At 45.5% G+C, this 18,231-nt stretch overlaps 1 protein-coding gene and 1 long non-coding RNA gene across 4 annotated transcripts in view; one reads left to right on the forward strand and one right to left on the reverse strand.

The window, feature by feature from the left end:
• PREX1 (phosphatidylinositol-3,4,5-trisphosphate dependent Rac exchange factor 1) overlaps positions 1–18,231 on the reverse strand; it is a 129,013-nt gene that overhangs the window by 72,856 nt on the left and 37,926 nt on the right. Inside the window, exon 2 of the mRNA XM_056549313.1 lies at positions 1,673–1,747. Within this exon, the coding sequence (XP_056405288.1) occupies positions 1,673–1,747 (75 nt within the window). The remainder of the gene's footprint in view (positions 1–1,672; positions 1,748–18,231) is intronic.
• On the forward strand, positions 1,690–18,110 carry LOC130297079 (uncharacterized). Of its 3 annotated transcripts, none has more exons than XR_008849389.1 (2): positions 1,690–1,789; positions 17,944–18,110. It is a non-coding gene; the product is annotated as an uncharacterized LOC130297079 (long non-coding RNA). The 3 variants fall into 3 exon arrangements; XR_008849387.1 differs by lacking the exon at positions 1,690–1,789 and adding an exon at positions 16,475–16,836; XR_008849388.1 differs by lacking the exon at positions 1,690–1,789 and adding an exon at positions 16,475–16,796.

The following is an 18,231-nucleotide window of genomic DNA, read 5'->3' on the forward strand; positions in this document are numbered from 1 at the left end:
GTGCAAGGCTGTACTCCCCCCATTCACAGCACAGCACACAGGGTTGGTTCATGCAAAGATGGTGAAATATGCTGCAGAAAAGAACACCCCACTACCACCACCGAGAAATAAACCAAAACTGCAGTAAAATAAGGCCTGGGATACACAGTGACTTGTGGATGCAAGACAATAGATTGGAAAGCTCTGCTGATGGAATCCCAACTAAGTATAGAAAAGAGTAAGAAAGATAAGTCCACTGCAATCCACCTAATGTCCCATCACGCACAGCACGAACAAACACATGAACCAGTGGGGCTATACTGAGGGTGCACTCCTAAATAGGCAATGACTGGTAAAATGAAGAAGAAAAAAGTGGATGCACTCACTCAGATAATCTTGCCAGACGAATTCTTTATTCCAGATCCATAAAAGTCAGGTATAGCGGGCAGACGCAGAGGAGCAGCCTCGCAGCGACAGACTGTTTCCTGCACCCTAGACGCACTTCCTCGGGCTGCTAGAGGAAGTGTGTCTAGGGAGCAGGAAACAGTCTGTTGCTGCGAGGCTGCTCCTCTGCGTCTACCCGCTATACCTGACTTTTATGGATCTGGAATAAAGAATTCGTCTGGCAAGATTATCTGAGTGAGTGCATCCACTTTTTTCTTCTTCATTGTACCAGTATAGAAAAGAGTGGTTGCACAAAAATCTAGCAGATTTGGATATCTCATGACTGTTGTATCGTGGTATTCTGCATGTAGGAAGACAACATCATTCACTATCCTTATTTGTAATTTGTCAGTCGTCTTGTAGCCCCAGCCTAGCTGCTGTTATTACTACTAATAGTTATATGGTGCTGTTACCTGAGAGGCTGGACTATAGGAACTTACACTCTAATAAGCTGGTTATGATGGTGACATACTTCTCTGGTTGAGGCTTTGGGGGTGGTGGGAGAAGGACCTGAGAAGTCCTCAGGGGGAGAGACAAATCTACAGGATAGTCTTATGATGAGGATGAGAATGTTCTGGTTTAACTATCATCCTCATTATAGCCAGCCGAGGATTTCCACTATCCATGAGGATCTTACATAAAGGTTGGTTTTACCCAGTGTGATGTCCTGGTGTCATCTCTTCCATCCTGTACTCAGTGACTGGAGTGTATGGAGTATGGTCACAAAGCATATCACCAGTCCAGTATACCCCCCCCCCCCCCCTTATTGGGAGCAGCAGAGAATTCCATCTTTTCTCCTTCTATACATGCCTCAGCTGCTGCCGGTGTTTTCCTTCCGCAGACATTTCCCGGGAGGTGGGGGGGGGGGGGGATGCAGGCTCCGGTGGTCACTTTTGGGATTTCCTGCTTCTGTGTTGCTTCACTGCATTCCTGGAGGTGGCCCCTGGGTTCCCACACTCTTTGCAGGCTCCTGAGATGCCTCCACCTTTCAGTGTGACGTACATGCATCCAGCCCTGACTCTTCTGTCCCAGAACTGTTATACAGCAGTCTGATGGACAGTATTTGATTAATGTTATCTACACTAATGCAACACTACCACTACGGTCCCAACAGTTACAGTATGCCTTTGGCAGCATCTCCTCATTGACCTACCAAAGATTAGCATTGTCCTTTCGCCTGACAAATACATGCTCTTACCTGTGCCGATTACCACCCCACAGGTAAATGACGCTAATCTTTGCATCTTACCTTAACATTTTCCTCAGATATGATGCAGCTCTCAGTTTTCTCAATGATGTTTTGTCGGATGCGCTGCAGAAATGCCTGGAAAGAAGAACAATTATTCATGAGTGCAAGCATCTTAACGTAAGTATGTTACCAATCTATGCCATACAGAGGTAGACAGTAGGGGGAAGATGGGGCATAACACATGGCTGCCCATCATACAAAATGACCACAGAGAAGTGGACTACAAATATATACACACACTTTTCAGGCTAGTACATCTGCTTTGTCTACAAAAGAACCTGCATAGCTGCTGAGTCCCTGGGCCGCACAAAGTGGATCCACTTACTGAACCTACAGCACATCCACAAGAGACCCTGCAGAGCTGCTGAACTCCCAGACCATACAGAGCAGATTACCATAAGAAAATGTATATACTGAACTCCTAGACCACATAGAGTAGGTCTATGAGAGAACCGGCAAATCGTCTGAACCCCCAGACCACACAGAGCAGATCCAAGAGAGAATCTGTAGATGTCCTTAGCCCCCAGACCACACAGAGACAACACTAGGAAACATTTTCTCCATCATTTTCCACTTTTGATAGGTGCGAGATCCTCTGTCCTATTTACTTGTGTGGCAGTTTTAGTAGGACCCACATGTAGTGTAGCCTCACTTAAAATATGTATTTAATACGTAGAAGCTCAGACTGACACACCATTATCACTGATCAGACTAGAGGCTGGAATCTATCTGATGTGCACCATGCCCTACACACAACAAGTGGCACGATCTATACATGCCCATGAAAGATGACTATTGGATTGCTCATCTGACTGCTGGCTGCTAGTCCCTACATCTGCGGCTCCCCCTTTCTTCTCACATTAGTCACCAAGAACTGGGACCTGGGAACATTAGCTGAGTACTGCATTCATTGGTTGCCGCAACAAAGCCAATATCGATAATAACTAGCAAGTGTATTTCATGTAATAACCAGCGTCCTGCACCAAGAAGCCCAGCATGCCAGCCACCACTCATACAGATATGACGCACATACAACAATTACATCTCCCACCTGAGGAGGAAATCTCTGAACATTTCTATGTCTGTTCCTATAATCCCACACACATCCCGCCCACTGCCGCACACCGGTATTAATCACTACACAATACACAACATTCACACATTCATCTGTACCTGGATTATTACATGAAGAAGCAGCTTTAAAGTGGACCTGTCCTCTACACACCCAACAAGTGGCCCCAGTGAATGTGATGAACCAAGGACATATGTAAAGCATCTTTCCTAGACAGTATGGTGGGAAAGGTTTAAAGGGGTTATCAGCCATAAGATGATTTTAGTACATACCTGGCAGACAGTAATGGACAAGCTTAGGAAGGAGTTTGGTGCAAACAGTAACAAGTTGTGTAACAAGTGGTTGGCTTACGCAAAAAGTTTTTTTTTTTTTTTTTTTTAAAGTGTGGGCACAAAATTTGCCGCACGTGTAATTTTGCTAAACAAATGAAATTATTCAAAAATGCAAATGGAACAAAAACTTTTGATATAAAAACCTATATACAATGCAATTACAGTAATGTTGTATACATCATTGAGTGCACGCTCTGTAACTTAATGTATCTGCAGCCTCCACACATTTTCACACAATACATGATGGTAACATGAATAGATTCAAAATCTATGCCATAGAACATGTAAGCACAGGGATAAGAAAGGGATGCTTGCGGAAAAAATTTGCAAACCGAGAAGCGTACTGGAAATTTACGTTAGATACTCCCTTCCCAAAGGGAATGAATATTCGCAGAGAATTGTTATTTCATTATTGAAGCTAAATATTGTACATCCCTTTCTTGTTCCATGCAAAGGTCTTTTTCACATATTTGTTTTTACTAGATTGTGTTTTTGTATATGTAATTTTATGCATTACTGCAAATCTTGTAATCAATCTGTCACTCAGCAGTGAAAGGGTTAATGTAGGCAAAGGAGGAGATTTCTCCCACAGCCAGGATATTTAAACCCTGACCTGAGAACAGATTGGCATCACCGAAGAGCGCATGCACTCGAAACGCGTCTTATGATATGGTTGGTTTTATCTGTGCCCAGTGATCTTCAATAAAGCTGTCTTCGTTTTGCAAGTGCTGGATCGCCGTCTGTTTGTTTTGCATTGGAGTGCCTTGCCGTGCACAGGATCCGAGCACGGCCAAGAGGTGGTGAGCTGGAGTTCTTTTGTTTGTTGTTTGCACAAGCTTAGGAAGGATCTGCACTTGTCTTGGGGCTAAATGGCTATGTTGTGAGATTACCATAACACTGTGGCTAGCTGTTTGTGAACTGGTATTTCCTGTTTGACTTTTCTTTTTTGACTACAAATCCCATAATTCCATCTTCCTCCCTTCCACACATCAGCCACCCCACCCATTGAAACATAAATGAGCTGCATTCATTCAAATCAGTCTGGTTTTCAATCAGGGTGCCTACAGCTGTTGCAGATTGATCTCTCTCCCACCAAGCGATTCCTCCACCCATTGAAGCAGACAGGCTCCCTGTCATCAGCTGACTAGTGAGTCAGGTCTCGGCCGCATTGCAACCTGGGAAAAATCTGAGGCAACAGTCATTTTGTATGCTGGTAAAAATAAATATTGGGGTGAAAATCACAGAAGAATTGTGAGAAAACCGTCACACACAGGTACAGACACTATATTATGAACTACACTAACTTTACAGCAGCCCCTTTAGCATAGTCAAAAAAAATTCCTAGAATACCCCTTTAAGGATGGACAATTTAACTCATTAATGTTAAAGGAGATCTCTAGCGATAAATAATTTATTCCCTATCCCCAGGATAGGGGATAAGTGGCTCTTCACTGATCACACTCAGGCACTCAGTGAACAGTGCGTGCTGCAGCCAGTATGTGCTCCATACATTTCTTCGGGAGCGCCGAAGAGACCCGAGTACAGCTCTGGGGCACAATCAGTGCTCCCATAGAAACAGCTAGAGCGCGTGCCGTCTACCGGTAGACGACAGGCGCTCCTAACTGAGAGCTCCAGGTCCGGTCCTGGTGATCACAGGGGAATCCAGCGGTTGGACCCCCAGCAATCAGCTACTTATCTCTTATCCTGTGGATAGGGGATAAGTAAATTTTCCCCAGAGTACTCCTTTAACCCCTTAACTACCACGGATGTAAATGTACATCCTGGTGCGGAGGTTATTAGCGCAACAGGACGTACATTTACGTCCTTTGTATGACAGTGAGCATCAGAGCGGGGCTCGCTTCATACACTGCAGGTCTCTGCTGCTATCAGCAGCCGGGGACCTGCCGGTAATGGCCGACGTCCATGATCATGCGGATGTCCGCCATTAACCCTTCAGATGCCATGATCAATACAGATCACAGCATCTGCGGCAATGCGCATGTTAAAATAGATGATAGGATTGCCCGCAGCGCTGCCGTGGGGATCCGATTATCTGTAATGGCGGCCGGACGTCTCCTTACCTACCTCAGGCCATCTCCTCGGGTATTCTGCTCTGGTCTGAGATCGAGCAGACCAAAGCAGAAGATGGCCGATAATACTGATCAGTACTATGTCCTGTGCATAGCACTGAACAGTATTAGCAATCAACTGATTGCTATTGATAGGGGACATAAGAAGTGTAAAAAAAAAATAAATTAAAATCCTCTCCCCCAATAAAAATGAAAATTGTGTTTTCTGAAGGCTCCTTCCACAAGAGGGGACCCCAATAAGTCTGCGAACAATGTGAAATACATTGGTTTGTCATGTGTCTATGGTATACAGTGTAATCCCTGTCTATAACACAGACACAGCTGGAGTCATGTATGAACGGGAAGAACAGGGGAACCATAATCATACAGCAACAACTAAAACAGTATAGGCTGCTGTGGATGAGCGCAGGATCACAGCAGATGTGCAGCCCTACAGCTGTGGGAGAATTTGTGTGAAGAACAGCTGGTCAGCTTCCGACAATGGCTGCATTAAGAACTTGGCCAAAGAATGAAGGACACTTGTCAGTGACCATGGACAACAACCCCTCTCAGCAGGGAGCATTACTGCTCCAAAACCATAACCCCAAGAATGGAACGATCATCTCTGGTCATTGCATTTGGACCAGGTTTCTATTAATAAAGGAGGGTTCTGGTTATAAGATGCTAATGAGATTGAAGGTTTCAGTTGCAAGTAAAATCTTTGGCTATCTTCAGAAGTCCTACAGAGAGTGAATGGAGCAGAGGCTGAACGTGCACGCTGCCACTTCATTTACCCGGAGGACAAGGAAACTTCCACTCTTATTTATGATCAGCGGATGACATAACAGTACGTATCTCTAAGACAGGAGAAATGTTGAGATAGCCCGTTCAATAATCCAAAATAAGTGTTTGTTTACTACATAGTCAAAGGGTTACTGTGAATAACAATATAATGGCAGTAATGCTTTAAACTTCTTAGAACACAGGAATGAATGGCATCTGTACCTGGTGATTTGTATTTCTATGGTCATTTTTTTAAATCGTTATGCTTTTCTCTCCCTCCCAATGCTCCATTTGCATCTCCTTCTCGTTCCTGGGATCAGGCAAAAGTACTCTCTTTCTCCTCGCGGATATCCCCTTTAAAAAAGGGAAAATGACAGCTGGTTCACCTGTCCTAAAACCAATACACAGGGATATAGTGTGGGTGAGTGGGAATAAAATGATGCCAAGCTTACCCAGATTGTCACCTCCTTTTGGTAGATACAATCTACATCAGTCTCCATTGTTAAGATGTAAATGTTGCTCTTTGCGCAATGGAGACGGGACCCGGCATACCTGCATCCGTCCTCTCTGCTCCTATCTTGGGCTTACATGGGCAGAGGGGTTCATGAATAATTACGAGGTGTGCAGGCATATAGAAGCAGAAAGGATGGAGGCAGGGATGCTGGGTATGCCGGGTCCAGTCTCCATTGTTAAGATGTAAATGTTGCTCTTTGCGCAATGGAGACGGGACCCGGCATACCTGCATCCGTCCTCTCTGCTCCTATCTTGGGCTTACATGGGCAGAGGGGTTCATGAATAATTACGAGGTGTGCAGGCATATAGAAGCAGAAAGGATGGAGGCAGGGATGCTGGGTATGCCGGGTCCAGTCTCCATTGTTAAGATGTAAATGTTGCTCTTTGCGCAATGGAGACGGGACCCGGCATACCTTCATCCGTCCTCTCTGCTCCTATCTTGGGCTTACATGGGCAGAGGGGTTCATGAATAATTACAAGGTGTGCAGGCATATAGGAGCAGAAAGGATGGAGGCAGGGATGCTGGGTATGTAGGGTCCAGTCTCCATTGTGCAAAGGACAACATTTACATATTGGCAAGGGAGGCTAATATGCGGCAGCACTGATCCGGGTAAGTTAGACCTTATTTTAATCTGGTTCACCACACTTTAACCTGTATCGAGCTGAGTGCGGGTGAACTGGACGTCAGTTTCACTTTAAGGCGGCTCTGCTTTTCAGTATAAGTCACCTGTGTAAGTGGGGAAAGAGTATATTGTTCCTCTATATTTCACCTGGCATTTCATTTTCCTCAGTGGATACAGTAATTCATCTTTCTACTCCTCAACTCCCTCATTACTGTATAAAACTGACATTCAGTAGTAACCTTTTCACTATCTATATAACTGAAGGACATTTTAGGGTTAGTTCTACTCTCTTTGACAATGACCTACTTGCTGCCATTTTTTTCACTATAGCTTTTAATGTTTCTTTCCCCTTTTAGTAGCATGCTGATAAGATTCTCCCATTTGATGTCTCTTCTCTAACATAGTAACATTATTCCAGTCTATAATTTTACAGGCACCTCTGTGCCTCCTCCATAGCATACCCTATTGAAAGACAGGCAGAAATTTATAATACGGTGCCCCCAACCAGCATTCTCATTACGCGTCTCTCATTGCACAAGCCCATAAGGTCTCAACTGTAAAAAGAGACTCCATTGGGAATATAAATGTGCGGAGGACTGTGGGAGAGAGGAGGGGAGACGGGCCCAGCATTACCAGGAGAGAGAAGGGGAGACAGGCCCAGCATTACCAGGAGAGAGAAGGGGAGACGGGCCCAGCATTATCAGGAGAGAGAAGGGGAGACGGGCCCAGCATTACCAGGAGAGAGAAGGGGAGACGGGCCCAGCATTACCAGAAGAGAAGAGGGGAGACGGGCCCAGCATTACCAGGAGAGAGGTGGGGAGACGGGCCCAGCATTACCAGGAGAGAGAAGGGGAGACGGGCCCAGCATTACCAGGACAGAGGTGGGGAGAGGGGCCCAGCATTACCAGGACAGAGGTGGGGAGAGAGGCCCAGGATTACCAGGAGAGAGGAGGGGAGATAAGTCTACCATTACCGGGAAAGAGGAGGTGAGAAAATCTGTCAATACCAGAAGAGAAGAGGGGAGATGGGCCCAGCATTACCAGGAGAGAGGACTGGAGACGGGCCCAGCATTAATAGGAGGGTTGGCCTTATCAGAAGAACAAAAGCCAAATTTTCACCCATAAGAGGAAAGATATCAACCAAATCCCCCAATTACCCCCCAATTACCAGTCACCACATGGGTCACAGGAAATTAGCTGAAGGTCACCCAGATGTAGAGGATGGTCTGTCCACTATATTTATTGAGGCTATACAGTACATAGAGGACAAAACAAGGTCTAGAGAGTGGATGGCCTGATATGGGTCCATACAGTATACAGAGGACATCAGAATTTAGAAGAAAGGGGATTTAAGCAATTTAGACCAGCCTGGCTAGCACCAACAATCATGCTCTGTTCTGAGTATTTTAGAAACTGCTGATCTATTGAGATTTTCACACACATACATCTTCATGGTTTACAGAGAATGGTCTGCAAAAGAGAAAATATCCAGTTAGCAGGAGTTGTATGGATAAAAATTACTCTTTGATGTCAGAGGAGAATAGGCAGACTGGTTTAAGATGACATGGGCAACAGTAACTTGAATAACCACTTGTTACAACCAAGGTATGCAGAATAACACCTCTGAACACACAACATGTTGAACCTTAAAACAGATGGGCTACAGCAGCTGAAAACCACACCGGGTGCCACTCCTGTAAGGCAAGAACAGGAAACTGAGGCTACAATTCTCACAGGCTCATCAAAATTTGACAATGGAAGACTAGAAGAACATTACCTGGTCTAAAAAGTCTCAATTCCAGATGCAACATTCAAATGGCAGGGTCAGAATTTGGAGTAAACAACATGAAAGCATGGATTCACCCTGCCTTGTATCAACGGTTCAGGCTGATGGTGGTGTGGGGGACATTTTCTTGGCACAATTAGGACCCCTTATATGATTAAATAATCATCATTTAAATGGAGACAGCCTACCAAAGGATTGATGATGACCATGTCCATCCCTTTATGACTACAGTGGATCCATTTTCTGATGGCTACTTCCAGCAGGATAATTCACCATATCACAAAGCTCACATCATCTCATACTGGTTTCTTGTACATGACAATGAGTTCACTGTACTCCAATGGCCTCCACAGTCACCAGATCTCAATCCAATAGAGCAGCTTTGGAATGTGGTGAAATGGGAGATTCCCATCATAGACGAACATATGACAAATCTGCAGCAGTTGTGTGATGCCATCATGCCCATATGGGGCAAAATCTCTGAGGAATGTTTCCAGGTCCATATGTATATATCAGGGTGGACTGACACCTTATGGGGCCATAGAAGATTATGGGGCCCCCATGTGCCCACCCTTTATGGGAACCCTGTCCACATACAATATATTTCTCCAGGAGCTTGGTTCCTTCCATCAGACTCTCACAGTGACAGGAATGTGGCCACCAACGCTCCTATTGGGATAGAATTATCGCTTCGATATTTGACAAAGGGAGTTGCAATGCTGGCGCTGCCTGCCTAACTGACATACACTTACGGGGAGGTGGAGTCCGTGAAGCCAGGTGTTGAGCACTAGAGGGGTAGGCTTCCTTTAGCGTCTGAGTTTTGGCTGCACTGACTCTCTGCCCCCAGTAAGTGTAGGCAGCACAGCAGTGAGTACAGGTTATGAGTGCAGATAGCCTTCCCCTAAGAGTGATAGGAGTGTGATTACAGCAATTACACTCCTATCAGACAGCCAATGCAGCTCTGGAGGTGACTGCAGTAAAAGACAGCAGAATAGTAAATGCAGCTCTAGAGGCGACAGGAGGATAAGACAAGATGTGATAGGAGGATAAGACAAGATGTAACAGCAGAATAGCGATTTTAGCTCTGGAGCCGACTAGAGAATAAAATATGATGCTAAAGCAGAATAGTGAGCGCAGTTCTGGAGGTGACTAGAGTATAAGATATAATGCAAGAGCAGAATAGTGAGTGCAGCTCTGGAGGTGACTACTGTATAAAATATGATGCAGGAGCAGAATAGAAAGTGCAGCGGCATGATGTAATAACAAAATAGTGAGCGCAGCTCTGTTGGTGACAGAAGGATAAGATATGGTGTAACTGCAGAATAGGAAATGCAGCTTTCAAGGTGACTGGAGGATAGGACATGGTGTAACAGCAGAATAGCGAATGCAGCTCTGAAGGTGACTGGAGGATAAGACAATGCAACAGCAGAATAGCGAGTGCAGCTCTGAAGGTGACTGGAGGATAAGACACAATGCAACAGCAGAAAAGCGAGTGAAGCTCTGAAGGTGACTGGAGGATAAGGCATGATGCAAGAGCAGTATAATGGCTGCAACTCTGGAGGCTTACAGGAGGATAACACATGATGTAACAGGAGAATAGTGAGTGCAACTCTGGAGGATAAGAAAAGATGTTACAGCAGAATAGTGGCTGCAGCTCTGGAGGGGAAAGAAGGATAATATCGGGTGTAAATGCAGGATAGGGAGTGCAGCTTTGGAGGTGACTGGAGGATAACACATGGTGTAACAGCAGTGAATAGTAAATGCAGGCACACACCTTACTTTTTTTTTCTCTGTCTTCTTCCTCTGTGAAGTAAAGGCTTAAAGACCTGCGGGTCATGTGACTGGGTCATATGACTCAGGTCCTTAAGCATTCTCCTACACAGATCGTGCAGGGGAAAAGTTCCTAAACTCAAGATATAAAGTTGCCCCCTCCCATCATCCTATCTGACCCCGGTCCAGAGGTCACTCCTTGCTTTACTCCTTCACTAACTGCAAGAAGATCAGGGAGCATGCATGCTGAAGATCTGTATATATTCAGCTTGCTTGCTCATTGATCTTGGGAAACAGCAAGTCCAGCCGTGGACGGGCCCCCTTCAGACCCGGGCTCTCGGGCAATGCCTGACCTGTTAGTCCGCCCCTGATTTACATATATACATGCATATAAATACACACATGTGTGACTTGAAAAAGATTCCAGTTGTAGGAGGTAAATAAAACCATATGCAAACTGTAGAAAAGGACAGGCGTCCTGCACTCACCGCGTAATAACTGGTTATTCAGCTCCCATCTCGGGCCGCTCCTCCGGTTGGGGAATCAGGACAGCGTGGGGCGCTCAGCGCCCCACGCTGTCCTGATACCCCGACCGGAGGAGCGGCCCGAGATGGGAGCTGAATAACCAGATCTTACACGGTGAGTGCAGAACGCCTGTCCTTTTCTACAGTTTGCATATCGTTGATTCCTGTTTATTGTCCTAGCACTGCCATGTATGGTTATATCTGGTTTTCTACCTGAAGTGAGTATCTCCATCATGTGGTTGTGAGGCCTATAGGTTTCGGTGCCACTGTTTGGTGTCTTTTTTAGTTGGTAAATAAAAACACATTTCCCACTTTCCTGCTTTGGACAGAGGTTATATATATATATCACACACTGCTGTTTGAGCTGTATACAGCTGTGACAATTAGAGATGAGCGAACTTACAGTAAATTCGATTCGTCACAAACTTCTCGGCTCGGCAGTTGATGACTTATCCTGCATAAATTAGTTCAGCTTTCAGGCGCTCCCGTGGGCAGGAAAAGGTGGATACAGTCCTAGGAGACTCTTTCCTAGGAGTGTATCCACCTTTTCCAGCCCACCGGAGCACCGGAAAGCTGAACTCATTTATGCAGGAGAAGTCATCAACTACAGAGCCGAGAAGTTCGTGACGAATCGAATTTACTGTAAGTTCGCTCATCTCTAGTGACAATCTAGAAGCCATTTACTGTCTGGTATATGGTCTATAGACCTGATAAAAAAGGAGCGGGTTCACCTAAGTTATATAGGGTCATTGGAATGCTGCACTTTACATTGGCCATCAACTTTGTGAGCAAAACTAGGTCAGGATGTATTTCAAGCTTCTGAATGTAGACAAAATTGTTCCCATTCATTGACAGCAAGAAGAAATCATGTAAATGTTGAGGAAGTCAGTCTGCAGTCATGGACCTTTATACAGACGTAGCATGTAACCTGCGTGCAGGTCATTCTCCAGATTAGGGAGAAGCAGCACGGTCACAGCCATCAGTTCAGCCCCCACCTTTGTTGTACCAATCCTAGGCTTTCCTTCAGAGGGAGTCATCTACTGACAGATTCTCCAGGACACAGAGGAAGTAACAGAGATCCTACGTGTGGTCCTTGTTTCGCCATCTAGCACTGGCTGCCTGCAGGATTTCAGTAACACAAGCTGCATGTCTATTTTTACCTTGACATCATCTGAGCTGGAGCCTAGATGTCAATGATCACGTTACCTCAGAGAGTGGAAGAAGTCCGACCCGGACACGTAACAAGGAGGATCTGCAGGAGCCTCACAGTGGATCCATCCGACACCTCAGATAAAAGCCACCACAAATCCAGTAAACAGCTGGACGAGAGTCTACTGTACAATCACGTGGAACAATCCTGATATAAATAATGGATCATGGACCCACCAGGGATGCCCCATAACTGTATATACAATACATCACCCCCCCCCCCCCCCGCCTCCCTCCCCCAGTGTAAGCAGCCGTTACTTGACCCATCCATATAAAAACACAGAGCACGAAAAACTAGGTGACAACTATGGTGCCACTACACCTCCGACAGAGGTTGCCACCAAGGCACCTACAGAGGAGAGAGGCACTTGTCTAACTATACATATCTGCCATTCAGGATTCTGGCAGGCCCTCCCCTTTGGGTTCTGTGAAGAAGGTCGCAACGCACATAATGATTGTGATCTACGGAGATGGTATGATGCTGTGTCCAGAAATCTCACAGGTATTGACATAAAATGGCCACAAGCCATGAAAGGAGCCCCCTACCTCCACAGTAAATGGTTATTCCACCCCTGCAGTGCACAGTGATCCTGGTACCACCCCTGCAGTGCACAGTGATCCTGGTACCACCCCTGCAGTACACAGTAATTAATACCCCTTCCCTAAAGTACACTGTGATATATCCACCCTGCCACTGCAGTTGCAGAACAGTGATATATCACAGAGGCAGAGAAAATGAACTGCTCACTCTCCTCAAGCATACCTATGCACGGATTTGTGGGCCGCGTCCCCGTCACCGTTCAATACCACATACAGGAAAAGATATCCAGATATTAGTCTTTGCAATGTGTCTGTGTGTGCCACACAAAGCATGGGCAACAGAAAGGGGAGAAGAGAACTGTCTGAGGACTTGAGAACCAAATTTGTGGAAAAATATCAACAATCTCAAGGTTACAAATCCATCTCCAGAGATCCAGATTTACCTTTGTCCACAGTGTGCAACATTATCAAGAAGTTTGCAACTCATGGCACTGTAGCTAATCTCCCTGGGCGTGGATTGATGAAAAGAGTCAACGCAGATTAGTCTGGATGGTGGATAAGCAGCCCCAAACAAGTTCCAAAGATATTAAAGCTGTCCTGCAGGCTCAAGGAGCATCAGTGTCAGCGCGAACTATCTGTCGACATTTAAATGAAATGAAACGCTATGGCAGGAGACCCAGGAGGACCCCACTGCTAACACAGACATAAAAAAGCAAGACTACATTTGCCAATATGAACTTGAGTAAGCCAAAATCCTTCTGGGAAAACTTCTTGTGGACAGATGAAACCAAGATAGAGCTTTCTGGTAAAGCACATCATTCTACTGTTTAGCGAAAACAGAATGAGGCCTACAAAGAAAAGAACACGGTACCTACAGTGAAATATGGTGGAGGTTCAATGATGTTTTGGGGTTGTTTTGCTGCCTGTGGCACTGGGGGCCTTGAATGTGTGCAAAACATCATGAAATCTGAGGATTACCAACGGATTTTGGGTTGCACTGTACAGCCCAGTGTGAGAAAGCTGGGTTTGCATCCGAGATCTTGGGTCTTCCAGCAGGACAATGACCCCAAACATACGTCAAAAAGCCCCCAGAAATGGATGGCAACAAAGCACTGGAGAGTTCTGAAGTGTCCAGCAATGAGTCCAGATCTAAATCCCATTGAACACCTGTGGAGAGATCTTAAAATTGCTGTTGGGAAAAGGCGCCCTTCCAATAAGAGAGACCTGGAGCAGTTTGCAAAGGAAGAGTGGTCCAACATTCCAGCTGAGAGGTGTAAGAAGCTTATTGATGGTTATAGGAAGCGACTAATTTCAGTTATTTTTTCCAAAGGGTGTGCAACCAAATATTAACCTCTTAAGGACTCAGGGCGTACCTGTACGCCCTGAGCCCGGTCCCGGTGTGAAAAACGGGGTCACGCCGTGATCCCGCATCACACCGGGTCGGTCCCGGCTGCTAACGATAGCCAGGACCCTGGGCTAACAGCGTGCGGCACCGATCGTTTTGCCGCGCGCTGTTAACCCTTCAGACGCAGCGATCAAAGTTGATCGCCGCGTCTGAAAACGAAAGTAAACGCTTCCCGGCAGCTCAGTCTGGCTGATCGGGACATCGCGATAAAATTGCGATGTTCCGATCAGCTGGAACGCAGGCGGAGGTCTCCTTACCTCTCTCCACGGCGTCTGATCGAGGTTTGATTGCTCCAAGCCTGAGCTACAGGCTTGAGCAATCAAACCCCGATCTCGCTGATCCGTACAAAGCTATGCCTTTGCAGGGATCAGCATAGGAGATCAGTATGTGCAGTGTTATAGGTCCCTATGGGAGCTATAACACTGCAAAAAAAAAAGTGAAAAAAAAAAAAGTGAACAAAAAGGTCATTTAACCCCTTCCCTAATAAAAGTTTGAATCACCCCCTTTTCCCATAAAAAAAAAAACACTGTAAATAAAAATTAACATGTGGTATCGCCGCGTGTGTAAATGTCCGAACTATAAAATTATATCATTAATTAAACCCTCCCCTGCAGCACACACTGATTTTTCCCCTCTCCCCTGAAGTGATCTATTTCCCTCAACCCTGCAGCACACAGTGATATATACCCCCTGCAGTACATAATGATATACCCCCCTCACCCATGCAGTGTACCATGATATATTCCCCTCACCCATGCAGTACACAGTGATATAAGCCCCACCCCTCATGTGACTGGTGGCCCCGTGCCAGTGTTGCCCTGGCCTGCACTATGCACACAGTACTAACTCGTGTGATGTCTGGGAGCTGATAATTATTCATTCTATACAACACGTAAGGTGTGAATTCCTGGAGATGACTGTGATGACATATAACTGGCAGACCCCGCTGTGTGACTACACCATAATTAACAGCTGCTGAGCCCCCACATGAGTGCAGAACACCATACACATGAGGGCCGACACAAACAAATCCCCCCCACTAGTCACCCCCTGCCCATGTGCATTACTAGAGACCCACAAAAGGATCTACCCCAGTCACCAAGAGCACAAGAATCAAAAACAGGAAAGGCCACAGACCCACACAGTTGTCCTAGTGTCCCATCTAGTACAGATTCTATCGTACATGAGGGACGATAGGGAAAGTGTGACCAGTGATTAGCATGGAAGGTATATTAACTGCAATGGGACATTCTCTTTTAGAGCGAACAATCACAAATCATATATATATGGACATTTATCAACGGGTTTAGTCAGGTTTTCATTACTATAATTGTCGCAAAATTGTCGCAACTGCGACTACGCGATTTTTCGTGCGACATTTTGACTGGAAAGCGAGAAAAGCAAGTTTTCCAAAAATTAACTATTTAGTAATAATTTTAAAATGGACTACGGGTAGTCATGTATTTATTAACTGCGACATTCGCAACTGCGCAAAAAAAGTCGCAACAGGGTTAAAAATTGACTACATTTACTCCAACTCAAACATGGAGCAGAAAAAGCTACTACCAAAGTAAAAAAGGAAAAATTGCTTACGTGAAAGAAAATTATCCACAGGCTGAAACCAGTTGATAAATAAGTCGCACATAAGCAAAAAAAAAAGTAAGGAAAAAATTACTAAAAAAAAGAATACATAAGCAAACATTGATAAATGTCCCTCATAAACTTTATACATACTTTACTTATCCCTCCCTGCAAGCACAATGCTGCCGTTTTATCTTCCAGTGACCTCCAGAGCTGCAGTCACCATTCTGCTGTTAAATTGTATCTAAAGGCTTGTTCACACCATGATTCGGTCTCTTGTTGCGTATATACATTGGTAACCTGTCAAAATCGGCTGCCGATGTATATGTTTACAGAAAGTTATGGGGCTCATTTACATCAGTGTCCTGAATGTAGTCCGCTAGGGACTATGTCTAGGTCATTTACCACATGTACACGTTTTTAGTTGGACTCAAAAGTGCTGCAAACCAAGCATTTAAGTATAATAAATGCGGGAAATTAGTAATTTTGTTGCAGATAACATTAGGGTAAATTATGCAAGTATCAGGCATCTGAATGGCTAAGTGGCGTGAGCATCTTACAGATTGAGGAGGATGAGGGCCTACACACCCAGATTAATAGATTATCTTGAGAGTAATGTGACTGGGGTAGAGTCTTTTCTGCACAATTCTGTCGTCTCGGGCTCTTTTCCTAGAATTGAAGACTAGGAACCAGGCGACCAGGGAGAAATTCCAGTGAAGGGATTTCCCACTGAAACAAACAATCTCTCCTCTTAGCAGACTCTATTGTCCTTGGCTCGACCAACACACGGAAACTTCTCTCTTCAGTGCTAAGGACTTGGCGGTTGTGAAGTCCATCATGTGACGGGGCCCCACAAAGAGGGACACAGTTTCCAGCTGACTACTCAAGGTTTTCACATCTCTTCCCCAGCAATAGCAGGTGCTATATTGTGCCAAGGTGCCAGGTAGTGATGACAGTGGTAGGTGCCAGGTGGTGACCGTGACAGCAGGTGCTATGTGAAGATGTTAAGGGTGGGTTCCATGGGGGGGGGGGGGGTTCTAGACATCAGGTTGCACCTGAGGTAGATATCCTGGGTGTGCCGTGCTGGGGAATGTTGTGGAGGTGAATACTTCTGTGTCATGTGCTGACAGGTTCCAGTGCCGCTTACATAACAAGGATGGAGAACCAGGTTCACAGGAACCAAATGTGCCTCCCTTACATATCCTACACTCCAACCTCTGCTAACTACATTAGGGTCATACAGCAGCTAGCAAGGGACCTCAGGATAAGGGGTCCCAGGACAAAGAGTTGCAGATACGGTAAGGTGTCCTCTGGGGCAGTGCCACACCTTACATTCAAAATGGAATAGGTTACTTTATACACAGTAATGTGCTCAGTAACTCCCTCACTAAGGCCCTAGCTCCAGTTGTCCACCTATTTTCTAAGACGCAGAGTTTGATGCAATGGGTTCTGCCTAGTGTGAGAAACATGAAACTGTCACAAGAGTCCGAAGAAGATCAGTTCACCTCTGACTCCACCAGGAATGAGCTTATTTTACATCACAGACTTTCCACATTTACAGTCACACTGTGGGGGAGATTTATCAAAACCTGTGCAGAGTAAAAGTTGCTAGTTGCCCATAGCAACCAATCAGATCGCTTCTTTCATTTTTCAGAGGCCTCTTCAAAAATGAAAGCAGCAATCTGATTGGTTGCTATGGGCAACTCAGCAACTTTTCCTCTGGACAGGTTTTGATAAATCTCCCCCAGTGACTGACTCCCCAGTCCTCTCTTCACTATCTGGGCTCTGGTCATTCAGAGATTCCAGGTTCATGAGTAAAATCTTAGAACTATATATATTTGGGGATGGGGGGGGGGATGTAACGTTACATAACCGAGCAGGGCAGTGATTACATGAAGGGTCGGCTCTGATTTCTCCTGATGCGATCAGGTCATCTCAGACAGACAATGTCCCCAAGAGGCTACAGAGGACAAACATTAACTGTTCCATCTGACCGTCACAGGGGGTACAGTACACATGTCCAGAAAGGCTACAGAGCCCTCTTTTCTCTTCCTGTCTCCACCAGGTTCTCCGTTGGGTTTCCCAGACAACTCTCGATACTCAAAGCGGCCAATGTTCACAGCACAAAACCAGCAGCGGTTCCCAGGGAAGACTAGACGTTTCCTGATCGCAGTCCAAAGGCCTATTGTGCACAGCTCTGACCTACTTGAGATTAAAAAAAAGAAGAAATTTCTGGAAGCTCTTAATTTTCTGCTCTTACATAAGACCTTGTGTGGCCAGTGTATCACATCCATCCAAGCAGCAGGTGCTCGGCATTAACAGTGGTTAAATGTCCACTGACAGAAGGTGACCA

The sequence above is a fragment of the Hyla sarda genome, chromosome 12 (assembly GCF_029499605.1).
Source record: "Hyla sarda isolate aHylSar1 chromosome 12, aHylSar1.hap1, whole genome shotgun sequence".
Classification (NCBI taxonomy): domain Eukaryota; kingdom Metazoa; phylum Chordata; class Amphibia; order Anura; family Hylidae; genus Hyla; species Hyla sarda.